The sequence below is a fragment of the Mus caroli genome, chromosome 17, assembly GCF_900094665.2.
Source record: "Mus caroli chromosome 17, CAROLI_EIJ_v1.1, whole genome shotgun sequence".
Classification (NCBI taxonomy): domain Eukaryota; kingdom Metazoa; phylum Chordata; class Mammalia; order Rodentia; family Muridae; genus Mus; species Mus caroli.
The window spans coordinates 2,384,416-2,397,667 of record NC_034586.1 but is presented as its reverse complement, the minus strand read 5'-3'; the positions used below and the strand labels follow the sequence as shown (position 1 = coordinate 2,397,667).

General features: G+C 48.6%; 1 protein-coding gene across 4 annotated transcripts in view; it reads right to left on the bottom strand.

The window, feature by feature from the left end:
* The window catches only part of Zdhhc14 (zinc finger DHHC-type containing 14), a 260,087-nt gene extending 252,985 nt beyond the window's left edge, over positions 1-7,102 (bottom strand). The window contains exon 1 of one of the 4 annotated variants that reach the window (XM_021186296.1): positions 5,968-7,102. In XM_021186296.1, coding sequence (XP_021041955.1) covers positions 5,968-6,212 — 245 coding nt within the window. In that variant the 5' untranslated portion in view covers positions 6,213-7,102. The remainder of the gene's footprint in view (positions 1-5,967) is intronic. The other 3 variants (XM_029471060.1, XM_021186298.2, XM_029471061.1) reach the window with 3 other exon arrangements.
* Positions 7,103-13,252: the final 6,150 nt, after the last annotated feature.

Here is a 13,252-nt window from a genome sequence, read left to right as displayed (position 1 = left end):
AGGAAGGAAGGAAGGAAGGAAGGAAGAAAGAAAGAAAGAAAGAAAGAAAGAAAGAAAGAAAGAAAGAAAGAAAGAAAGAAAGAAAGAAAGAAAGAAGGAGAAGGAAAAAGAGAAGGAGAAGCAGCAGCAGCAGCAGCCGCCGCCCAGGGAACCATAACAAGTCACAAATGTCCTTGCCCATCACTGTGAGGACAGGGAACATTGTCTCATAAGGTCCTGAGGGTTACTTCTGCCATTTCTACCAACCCCCAGATGTTCTGCAACCCACAGTATACCTAGCATCTGTCCAGAAGAAGATAAAACATGTCACAGGTGTCTTCAGAGAATGGTACAAAACCAGACACACTCTGTACAAGAGCATCTAGAGAAAAAGGTCCCTCGGGGTCCTGAGAGCACATCTCCACTATATAATGAGCTAGCCCATCCATGACAGAGACATTACTGGAACTGACCATTATTTACAGAAGACAGACTCAGCTACATCTCGGGAGGCAGATGTTCCCCAAGGCCCATGTGTTAAAGGTTAGGTCTCCAGAGTTGCACTGCTGGGAGATGGAAGAATTGTCAGGAGGTAAGGCCTACCTAGGCAAGTCCTGAGATAACTGGGGCATCCTCTCCAAAGGGACTATGGGTCTCTGCCGTCTTCCTCTTTTGCTTTTTAGCCAACTTTTTAGGAAGAGTTTTGTCCCACTATGTGTTCCCCACCACTGTCATCTAGAACTCCCTACTTGAGTCCGAAATGAAATGGCCTACCAAACCACAGGCTAGAGCCTCTCAAACCACCAGCCAAATAAGCCCTCTCTTTTCCTGAGTTAGTTACCTCAGGCGCTTTGTTACAGTGATGGAGAGCATAGTAACACAAACTGGGAACCTTGTGTGTTACAAGAGTAACAACCTCACAAGAGAACAAAGATTATTCCACCTATAACAACATCATCATGATGGGAAGTGACACTTGTATTTACCAAGAATGTCACCAAGGCAAGTATGACCACAGTTCTATTGGCTCCCAGTGGCTCTGCAGTTATTCCAGAGGGGATTAGTTAAATTGACAAGAAAAGAAGTCAACAAGAGAAGGGGAAAGTAAGAGAGGGGAGAGGAGGCGGCAGAGAATAGAAAGAAAAATGCTACCTTTTGGGATTTGTCTATTCAATGTGTGTGTGTGTGTGTGTGTGTGTCTGTACACATGCCAGCACATAAATTTTGAAGGGCAGAGCCACTTGCAGGAGTCAGTTGTCTCCAACTATGTGGGTCACAGGGATGGAACACAGGCTCTCAAGCTTGACTGCAAGCACCTTTATCTGTTGAACCATATCGCTGGCCCCACCCTGCTTCTTAAAACCAACATCAAGGGACTTCTAGCAATGCCAGTGTGAGAATGTCCCCAACTTCTCACTCATGCTGGGACCCACACACACAACACTTTCAACCTGTCACAGGGAGACACACCGTCACACCTGGGTCTGAAACAGGTCTGCAACAAGAACCTCGCTCCTCCCCATCCTGGTCCTTCTTTCTACCCCCATGAGAAGCAGCTGGAATCGCAATAGTGAGAAGCAAAGGTCTGTCACTTTCAGACTTTTAGTCCCGACAAAATAGGCTGCATATATCCACGTGTGCATAACTCAGAGGGGAAAGTGTTGGCAATGTTCAATGATCTTTTCAAAGCCCATTCTGTAGCTGTGAGGATGAAGGCACTGCAGCCTTTGAAGAGACCCCCCAGTAAGCAGGGGAGCAGTGTGATGCACTGCCGCCAGCGTCCCTTCCTCCCCTCTTAGATGCCAGCTATGAAATGGTGTCACTTTCCATCAGTGCTCCATATGTCCAGTAAAGCCTGCCAAAAAGGTAAGTGGCCCTGACCTGCTTGGAAAGAGTTAAGTATTACATCTGGTTGCTTCTGGTAGCTTCTTCACTGGTTTACAGTTTGAAGATGAAAGTTCCAGAAGTGGAGACAGAATCGGGGCGTGCGTTGGGACATTTCCTCGGGTGCCCCTGCAGGCCTTCCACCCTGCAGGGGTAAAATCGAGGACAGGGCTTACACAGGCTCGAGGGACTTTTATAATGGTCGCTGTTCTCATGAGGGACTGCACGGCACCTCGTTTCTCAGTACTAGTAATGCTGTCTTCACACTCTTGCTCATTAACCTACATGCTCCCTAAAGGCTCTCAAAGGGTAGGGCAGGGCCCTTGGGAGGCTTATTCTAACAATACATACCACACAATCAGCATTGGTTCCCCCTGCACCACGCAGGTCACCTTCCTAAGAACAGTTTCCCACGGACGGTTAACATTTAAAGGTAGACCCACTTTATAGATTTCAGAAGTGAGGTGTACTAGGCTGGCTTTCATCTTCAGCCTGATGTAGCCTAGAGTCCACTGCTGTGATAAAACACGCGAATCCAGTGGTTCTCAGTTTTTCTAACGCCAAGTTCCTCATGCTGTGGTAACCCCTCTCCCAATCCTAAAGCTACTTTCTTTGCTACTTCATGGCTGGAATTTTGGTACTGTTATGAATCATAATATAAATAAATACCCATGTTTTCCCATGGTCCTTTGGGGGTCATGACCCAAAGGTTGAGAACCACTGCCAAAGCACCTTTGGGAAGAAAGAGTCCATTTCAGCTTATACTTCCAGGTTCCAATCCACTGCTGAGGGAAGTTAACACAGGAACCAATGCAGAAACCGTGGAGGGATACTGCACACTAGTTTGCTTAGCTACGTCTGTTACAGAGCCTAGGGACTGTGTTACTCACAGTGGACTGAGCCCACCCACACCAATCGTTAATCAAGACAATATTTCATAGACAAGGCCACAGGCCAATGTGATCTGGGCAACTTTTCAGTTGAGGTTCTGTTTTCCCAGGGGATCCTAAGTGGTATCAATTTGATGACGATGACAAAGACGACGATGATAAATCTCACCAACACAAAGTTTATAAAAGATGACCAGTTATTGAGGGTCATGCTGCTGGAAAACTGTTTAGGATGCACATTTCCAAAAGTTCCATTTCTAACCAGATTCTATACTTTGCAGAGAACAGGATGGGCGAACCTCAGGAGAACTGCTGTGGGCTCAGCAGCCTTCCTGCAGCTAGAGTTGTGATCTCTCCCTTCATCTCTCTTGTGGGAAATAATCATGTCTACTTTGCATTCTCCAGGGGCTGAAGTCACTACCAACACCTGTTGCTGGGTTCTGCTGAGTTCACTTCTCTCCACTCACCTGCCTCATTCATTGTTCCAGAGTGAGAATGAGGAAGGCAAAGAGTGGGTTTATATAATGGTATCAGTGGGAGGTGGTAGGAGATTGGGCCTTGTGGTGAGAAGTAGGTCCAGTTGGCACCCATTTCTCTCTCTCTCTCTCTCTCTCTCTCTCTCTCTCTCTCTCTCTCTCTCCTTCCTAGCTGCCATGAGGTAAGCAGCCTTCCACAAGCACGTGGCCCTGCTGGCATATTATCTTTCTTCTCCTTAGGCCTGAGAGCAATGTCTCAGGCAAACAGAGGCTGAGGCCTTCCAAACCGTGAGCCAACATACATCTATCTTTCTTCCTTTCAATTGTTTTTTAGGGTGTTTGATCCTGATGACAAGCCTAACAGATCTGTTCACATGAAAAGCTACCAACACTCAAAACTAAACAATCACATAGAGAACTTCAGTAACCAAAGAATGACCGGAAGACAGACAGACAGGAGTGGACAATATCGGCATCTCCTATGCGTGTGATGAATTGGGTTTTGAGTCTCCGGCAAATTAACTTGGTTAGAGTAATTTGACTTCATTCTGTCACTAGCTGTGATTAAAAACTTATAATGACGTCAGTACCCAGGACAAAGCCATGGAATACAGTCACAGAATACAGTGACTACAGTGGTAACCAGTCATGTCTTACCAAACCCTAGCGGCCTGAGGTTTGAGTGAACCCTATGATGCTTCTCCACTGAAGCGCAGCACTAGGATGAGCCTCCTGCTTTCTTGAAACTTCAAACGGCCATGCTGAAGCCAAGGTGGTGGAGAGAGAGCATGCTCGCACGTACACACCCTGACTCCCACAGAGCAGACATAATAACGATGCTGCAAATAGGATCTAATAAAACCCGGGTGCCCACGGTTATTCCTACAGTCGTCCGCTAGCACAGCACTGGTGCAGCAAGCGATCTTTAATAAGCTGCAAGTGAAGGCTTTAGGGAACTCTTGGAAAAGGACATTCAGAGAGAGACTGAGAAATAAAAACAAATTTATGATGACTTGGTTAGAAGTGATATTTGAACTGGAAAACAAAAGAACATAATAATGGGGGTGGCAGTGGGGTGGCCGCACCACACAGTGACGATTTGGATACACATCAAGAGTGACTTACTCACCACCCTACATGCAAGACACTAGCAACAGAAGCTCTGTATGACCAGATCGTGACGACTACCTGATTTTTCTCTACTCTTAGAACCGCTAATAAATTGTAAATACAAATCTGCTCCAAGCATTTTGTGACAGTTGAAGCAGTGACAACTCTCCAGGCTGAAGCCGCCTGCAACTAAAGCCACCGCAGAGGGGATGGCACTTCCGTTAGACATGTGGCACCTCTACTCTCACCTGGGTGTTGGTTCTCAAGTTAAACGCAAACACATCCGAACCCCCTGTCCCCCCTCCTCCAGGTTCCACGGGTCCACTCAGTTGGCAGCCTGGCTGGGGACCCAGAAACAACAGGAGCCCCACAGGTTATGCCTCTTTGGCATTCTACATGCAGCCCATATCCCTTCCCTCCAGCCCATGGGTCCCCCAATAGATGCCACCAATTTAGTCTCAAACACCCACAAAGGGTAACCTATGAGACACCGGGGCAATCCAGAGTCAAAAACGGAGGGGTATGGTCTGTAGGAGGGTCAACAAGAAAATCAGGGAGGGGTGTGGGTGTCAAAATCAGTGCCCAGTACTTGTTAAAGACAAAACTGAACAAACATAGTAGGTTTTAGATAACCCTAGCCAGACACTGCCTCAAGGACTGAAAACACATACAATGCCGTTAACAGATGGAATATGGGCAGCTCAAAGAGATTCTGCCCATAAACGTACTCCTTTTGAAAAGTTTGAATAGAGACTTTAATTTTTGTTGGGCATAGAATTGGGGGGGGGGGTGAGAAGCTGCAGATGGTTGAACTCAGTCTGAGCATTTGATCCGGATTATGGCTAAACTCTACCTATGGGCTACTAGTAAGGAAGACCTGTCTTCAGCAAGCAGAGGGATAGTTGTTAAGATCTATCTGATTTTCCTAAAGACTTCCATGTAGTGGTCGTCCCCCACCCCCGCAGCCCCCAGGATAGAGCCCCAAAGGGTTGTTTCCGGAATCAGAAGGAGCCACGTGGTGTCTGGTTTTCCTCTCCAGGCCTTACATCTCTCTCCTGTTCCCAAAAGATCAACTGTGGCTATTTCCTGGGGAAACTTCTTTGAAAGAAGGTACACTCCACCCTTGGTAAGACTGTTAATCAGGGGTACAAGGAAATGAAACATGAAATTACCCATGCAGGACACTGTGGGTAATCAACACTTTCAACCTAAAATAACTAAGATTCAGTCAACTCGGTTTAAAAAGATGCCTCGAACTTCCTTAGCAGGGGTGGGATGGGAGGTCACAGGGGCGGGGATAAGGACTAAGTCAAGTCTCTCTTAGAATTCTCCACCCCACCCCAGAAGGCTGCACCTGGGCTGATGTGCTAGTTCCAAACTCAGAGTCCACCTGCTTGGTTCTAGCCAATGCTCTGGAGCCAGTGACCTGGCACACCTTACAAGCGCCCCTCTCTCCTCTTCCTTACTTCCAGGATTCAGCCCCAACAAGGCATTATTCCAGGGGGCTGAAAAATCCCATAAAGGAAAAGCAGGCTGACATTATATAACAATATACACCAGAAAACGAAAGTCGCCAAAGTAGGGGCAGGAGGAGTTGGGGAGCACGGCATCTGGAAGCCGCCACTTACTCGAAGGCGAAGAAGAGTCCACTAGTGACCAGGATGAGAATGAGAGTCAGGTAGAAGACGCCGGTCTGCCGGGCCATCATGATCCTCCCGTTGCAAAAGAACTTGTTTCTTCCTGGGAACACCTCCCATTTCCTCCGGGCCGCGATTTTCTTCTTCTTGTGGGGCGACTCCATGGGGGAGGAGCTGTGGGTGCTGATCTGACTGTACTCGCAGTCTTTCATGGGCCCGCCGCCGCCGGGAGGCATCCACGAGGGCAGCCGGCTGGGGGCGCACACCCCCAGAAGCCCCCCGGCCGCGCGGGTTCCGCCGAGCCACGGCCGCCGCCGGCCACCCGGCCGCCCCCCGAGCCGCGGCGCTGCGACCCCTAAACGGGCTCCCGGCTCGGCGACAACTTTACCGAGGACACCCAGGTTAACCCCTTGGAGAGCCCAGCTGTCATAGCAGAATCCGCTTTCGGGAGGGACGATGTTGGTCCGCAGTCCGCGGCAGCGGTTCTCCGTGGCTTCCAGCCGGGGGGTCGGGGTTGCAGGACCCCGCGGGACGCAGGGAACCGCTCAGCAGACGTCCAGAAGGCGGTGCGCCTGGCTTCGCCACCCGCAAGCTCCCGGCTGCGCCTGGGCTCCGGCCGGCGGATCCCGGATCGCCGCGCCCTTAGCGGACACGAGGCAGCGGACCTTACGCCGGCTCCCTCCGGAGCCACTTCTGTGCCTCGGCCAGGTGGTTTCTACTCTTTCCCGGTGACGGATTCTCCCAGGAGAGAGCGCTGCAAACTGAGCGGCAGCTCGCGACACCGGCAACCCCTCCCAGGGGTGGGGACAGCCACGCGCGTTCTTCTGTCAGGAGCTGCTCTGTAGGAGCCGGGGCGCTGCCCGCGCTGCGACCCCGCATCCACGAGCCGAGCAGCCGAGCTGAGTCCGCGGCCCCTAACGCGGGGCTAAGGCCGAGAGTGGTGGCGGCGGTGGCGGTGGCGGCTCCCGGGGCTTCCTCGGTTCCTTCTGTCCGGAGAAGACAGCCCTAGCGCGACGAGGGCCGCCGGAGGGCCGCGGGGACACTGCCAGAGACACTTGTTTGCAAGGCTCAGCCCCGGCGCGCGCCGCGCTCGGAGCAGGTCCGCCTCCTCGCCGCCGGGTGGGCGGTGACGCCCGCGCCTCACAGCCCGGCTCCTCCTCTTGCTCCTCCTCCTTGCCGGTGAAGCCTGGGCACCCGCTCCCTTGGGTCCCTGCGCCAGTATCCCCGGGCCAGAGCGCAAGGCTCCCGGACTGTGCGGGCCTGGCGCGCCCGGAGGAAGGCTCCTGGCTCCCCGGTGACATCCTTCACCCTAGGAGAAATCAGGTCGTTGCCCTCGGTGCTGAGGCGCCATGAGCTCCCCGCGGACTTAGTTCCTCTACGGGGTTCTCCACCGGATTATTCCCGGCCTCAGCTGCCGCCTCTGGACACTCGCATTCTCATGACCAGTCGAAAAACCGTTCTTGCTACTACGGGGGACCTGAGTACCCGCCACGCAAAGAAGTGACCTTTCCTGGCCTGCCCTCGGCTCGTCCTCTTCCTCCCCAGCGCCACGCGTGGCTGAGACGCCAGGGAAACTACCGATGCCGAGAGGATGGGGGTGGAGTGCCTGATGACAGGGTGATGAGCAGCCCCCTGAAACAGGCCAGACTTCGGGACCTCGAAGGGCAGGGGACAGCAGAGCGGTCTGTGTCAGCTCCAGCAGCGACCGATCTGCCCCCTCTTTTGGATTAAAAGTCCCCAGTGGCAGGCTTTGTTTGCAAAGGTCGCTGTCTTCCCCATCTTTCATTCTCTACTTTTTCCCCCTGATGCTCACAATTCGCTCATTTTACTTCTGTCTCCTTGCCTCTGTGGAGCCCACACACAATAAAGGGACCGCACATCTACCGGATGCTTGGAGTGCGCCTTTCTTTACATCCCAGTTTGACAGTTGGGTATACAAGCGAGCGCAAGGCCGGCGCCAGAGAGCTCCAGTCGCCTAAGCGCTGCTGCGCCCCTGGGCTTCGGGGCCCGGTAGGAGCGGTAACTGGCGTTTGCACTAGGGTAATCCAGCGCAAAAGGACACCCGGCACGGGCGCTCGGTTTTCTGAGTCCTACTTTCTTTTCAGAGCCCGCTGGGATGTGTAGTTCCTTCTCTCGCTGTCCAACTCAGGGAGGAAACGTGACTTGAGGATCTAAAACTACAAGTCCCTGCAACCCCTGCGACAAAGGCGGGGAGGCAAGGTACTGGGCTTTGTAGTACTCAGCCTTTGGAGAGCCACAAAGACAGCTTTGGAAAAGGTGCTTTCTCTGTGCCGGGTGGATATTTGCACACTGCCTGCGTTCTGTGTAATCCTCACCACAACCCTGCGATGCACTATTGTACCAAGCTCAAAGAATTGCCTGCCCAACACTACAGAGCTGCCCAGTGATAGAGATGGCACTGAACCCAGAGCTCTGTCTTTCCCTTACGGAGCACGCCTCAGTGCTCAGTGTCAAAGAGAGATAAGCTTGGCTAGCCAAAAGAGAAAAAGGATGTAACCAGCTAGGAAATGGGGGCGATAGAAATGGTAATTAGATGGGACAGGGAATTACAAGAAGTTAAAAGTAAGTGTGATTCTTAGGGGCTGGATGGGGCTTTTTCTTTGTTTGGTAAGTGGATGGGTGCATTTTAAAAAATAAGTTCACACTACTGTAGCTGAGGCTACTGTAGTAGTGTCCAGTTCCTGATTCTCTGCCTTTTGCCTGCTGGGATTACAGATATGTTCCACCAAGTCCAGCTAAGGGTCTTAAGTGGACAATTGAAATTGATCTTGAATTACTTGAGATACTGCATGACAGACAAGCGCATTACAGAGACAACTAAGTGCTTGGTAAGTGTGCTCTAAACAACAACAGCAACAAAAACCACAACCAGCTATGGCATTTGAAGTAAAAGCTTTTATGCTTTTCCACCCTTTAGCTGACAGGATCAAGATTTTATTTTGTCAAAAGCACATGTTAACTCTATTGTCTAGGTGGCCTTAGAAAGCACCCTCTCATGGCATTGGGAGTGCAGCTCCGTGGTAAAGTACTTGTCCATTCTTATTCTCAACTAAACTGGATTTTTCTGGCATCTGGCACAATTGAAAAGTCCTTATCCTCTAGAGATGTGTACTAAAAGCATTTGCAAGTGAAATGATAGAACTTCTAGATTGTACTTTTCCACTCTCCAGCCCACCCTCCTCCCACACACAAGGAGACAGAAGGAACAACTCTGGGAACTCTTGGAAAGTGTCACCATTATGTGATGTAATTGTGTTTAATTATCCACTGTTGCAGATGATCACAAACCGGAGGGCTTAAACACAACAGGTGTACCTCACAGCCTTTGTGGTTCAGGTATCGAAGTCTTTTGAGACCTCTGCCCATACCATCTAGGTGTAGGCTAGGCTGTGTTCTCATGACCTGCAGAAGAATTCATTTCCATGCTCATCTGGGTCACTAATGAATTCATTTTAATGCATTTGTAAGACAGCATCCAGCTTCTTGCCAGTTGGCCACTGGAAACCCTCTGCAGCTCCTAGAGGTCACCAGTAGTTCATTAGCACCTTGGCATTTCCCAGAATTCATTAAGCCAACAAGAAAAGCCTTCCAGCAAGCAGGCTCTATACATTAGAGTCAAAAATGTACATGTTCTATTTAGCCAGAAAGCAAATCATACGCTGCAAGGTGCAGGGACCATTTGTGGGTGTGGATGTTAGGATTAGTCTATCCAGCAAAGTAGTAAGGGCCGCCTCTTACCCATCATGTGTGCTTATCTTTACATTTGACAACCCCATACAAACAGAAATGAAGCATTTGTTGTAAACTGTATCTAGTGGGGTGGGGTGGAGAGATGCCTCAGCAGGTAAGAGCCGGTTCTGCTCTTCTGTTAACTGAAGAGTTTTATCATCCACCTCAAGTAAATCCACCAAGCTGTTACCATCTGTGGCACTTCACACCAACATCTACCTTTCTTGCATTGTTAGTGCTATCTTTGATGCCACTGGTCTTTCTCAGATCATGGCTGACTTGGTGGACCCACTGGCAAAGGGGGTTGTTTTATAAACAAAACTGGAGGTTTGTTTCTTTCATCTGAGCAGCTCAAACCATTCTAGAAGCCTCCTTGTTAGTTCTCAGAACACCTTAAGGCAGCTGGCATGGAGGGTGAGCCTAGCCACTGTGCAAGGCAACACATTCAAGTTCCCGGAGGCCTTGTGAGTTCCTGGGTGCACCTCTCAGGGCCTGCATGGTATGCCCTTAGGGTGGTCAGGTTAATAAGATCAACGGAGCAGAGTCCTAAGGGAACTCTAGAGAACTAGAGAACTTTGGAATGACCTCAAGACCCTTCATTCCAAATAGAAATACTGCAGAAAATCAGACGCTGTTGTCCTTCCCAACCCAGAGACTCTGCTCATGTTCCTGTGGCTGCTCAGCGCGCCTGGAAACATTTTAGCCTCAAAATGCAAAATGTTTAAAGTAACGCACGCAGCATGCCACAAACCGAAAAATGAAGTAAAGCAGGGGGGTTTTAATGTGAAAATCTCTTATGATTTTTTCAAGCAATTTTTTTGTCCTTTCACACAAAAATATTGCTTCAATGTTTATAAAATAGCACATACTGAAAAGTGGTACCACCCGTAACTGTATAAAGAATGTAGATTACTCAAAATCCCATCACCACACAGAATCGTGATCATTCCATATAATGTTTATACATTTGCTATTTAACAAGAATTGGAATCATTGCCTGCCTTCTGTTTTTTATCTTGTATGCTCTCTTTTGCTGTGTGTTTGTGTGTGTTACATATACAGGGAAGCCAGAGAGCAAGCAAGGGGAAGAAAGAGGGGAGGGAGAGGAGAGTTTGTATTATACTTTCACTTGTTGCCTGGATCATACCCTCCCGTGTTCACTCTGCCAGCTCAAGACCAACCCAGAGCCATGCACTGCACTGTCTTCGGACTCGGTCCCCTTCGACACAAACCCATCCACTTTCTTTGAGTTCCTTCATCTCAGAGTCACGGAAGAATACAGGCCATGCATTTTGTAAGCTATCCATTTGGGTTTGCCTACGGTTTCTTCACAATCACATTCAGGAGCAGGCTCTTGCAAGGTCCCAGCTGTGCTACACAGGAAATGGTGGCAGACAGCAGGCATCGTTTGGCTGCTGCAGCCAAAACTGCATAGCTCTGTCACAGTTGGCCAGCTGCTTCCCGGCCTCCAGGTCGCAGAATAAGCCCATGTGTACTCTGTCTACCCCAGCTGGGTAAATTTCAGATGTTGAACAAGCACATCTAAGCTTGGGACCCTAAATGCAGGTCCCAAGAAATCAAAAGGACAAATTCTGTTTTTGTGGCATTTCAGAGATGCAAAGGCCCCAGGTGTTGTAATGAATTGTAAAGTGTGCAACAGCAACATGTGTTCTCTCTCTCTCTCTCTCTCTCTCTCTCTCTCTCTCTCTGTGTGTGTGTGTGTGTGTGTGTGTGTGTGTGTGTGTGTAACAGCTGTTTGTGCCCTGTGTAAAGGAAAGAATCTTCTCTTCCTGAGATCAAGCCAGGGGGAGACAGCAGATGCACACGTGCACACAGCAAGGCTCTGGGGTTCCAACTGGAGCTCCATGCTGGAGCCCCTCATACCCTGCTCTGCGCAATGCACACCCACTTGCTAACCTAAGAGCTGAAGAAAAACAAAGAAACACTTCCCCCTTCTAGAAACAGGGCCCCCGTCAAAGAGAATTCCTGAAGAACCCAAAGTGGATTTCAGAAGTTTCCACTCTCATCTTTAAGGAATGGATCTGGTCATGGTGGAATCTCAGTGTATGGAAGGAAGAGGCGAGAGAATTGTGGTTGTGTCATTTTCAATTTGCTAGTTTTATGTGCATTATTATGTATATTATAAAAAGAGAAAAACAAGGCACGTGTAAGGATGTCTACTTAATCGTGCGGGGTTCTTAGCAGTAGCCAATCACTAAAATCCAGAAGGGGAAACCATACCCGTTTGTTCCCTGCAAATGTCTGATAACTGCATGAAAGTGAAATCTGATGATCACTCCTAATTCGGGTATGAAAAAATGATGATTTTTATAATTATGGATGATTCAGTAAGAAAAAGAAATGATATCTTTTAAAGTTTTTCATTTTTGTAGCTTTCTGTTGTTCATATAATGTTTCCCCTTTATAAGAATGCATTTTAAAGATGTATTTATGTATATGGCTGGGCTGTCTGCATGTACATTTGCACACCAGGGGAGGGTATCGGATCTCTTGGAACTACAGTTATAGACAGTTGTGAGCCACCATGGGGATGCTGGGAATTGAACTCAGGAACTCTGGAAGAACAGCCAGTGTTCAAACCCTGAGCCAACCCTCCAGCCCAAGAATATATTTTTAATCTGTTCTAATATAGACTAATTTCTCGGTTTGCTTATGAATGTAACATAGTAACTTCCTCTTCAGAGATCTGACAAGTTTTCTGAATAACATATATGTAATTTTTTTTTTCAAATGAGCCAGGTCACTTCCTGCCTTCCTGTTTAATTCATTTCCATTCCCTTGGCAGGGCCAGGGTCAGGTGGAATTCTGATAGAGACAGTGTATCTTTCTCAGTATTGTGCCAAAAAGATTCTGGCTTATCCAGTGATCAGGTTAGGTGATACTCATTTTGAGCACTGGGGTAAGTAGGTTTTTCCAATTTGAAATTGCTAGCTCTCTTTGATATTATCAGCTACAACAATGAAGACTCTAACTGATTTTGGTGCCTACTGGTGATTTCCTAGCCTGCTTCTTTCCTTTCCTGTCTGCTTCCTTCCTGTTACCTGCTCTCTTCCTCTCTCCCTTCCCTTCCCCCATCCTTGCCTTCTTTCACCCTCTCAGCTTTCTCGCTTTCTCTTTCTTGGCATTCTGCCACAAGGAAACATTGTGTCCATTTCATTAGCAATATTCCATACTTTCTACTCTGTTTGTATAAGCATGGCCCGGGATACTTATTTTATATAATGGGTTATAACTCATTACCATGAATAGTTATTTTGATATTTGAATTACTCCAGATCTGACTAGCACTAGCTCCCCAACTACCTCCCCTGTATCCCCTGTCATTTGGTATTCCTTAAACACTTGCTTCCATGCTGATTCAATCCAATCTTCCAGGTTCAATGTCAGACATTCCCTGTCTTCATGCTGCAGTCTGATGTTTCTCAGACAGGTCCTAGTATCTTTTAGTAGGAACTGCATGTATATTTTCTCTATGTTTCTATTTTTCTAAAAAAAAAAAAAAAAA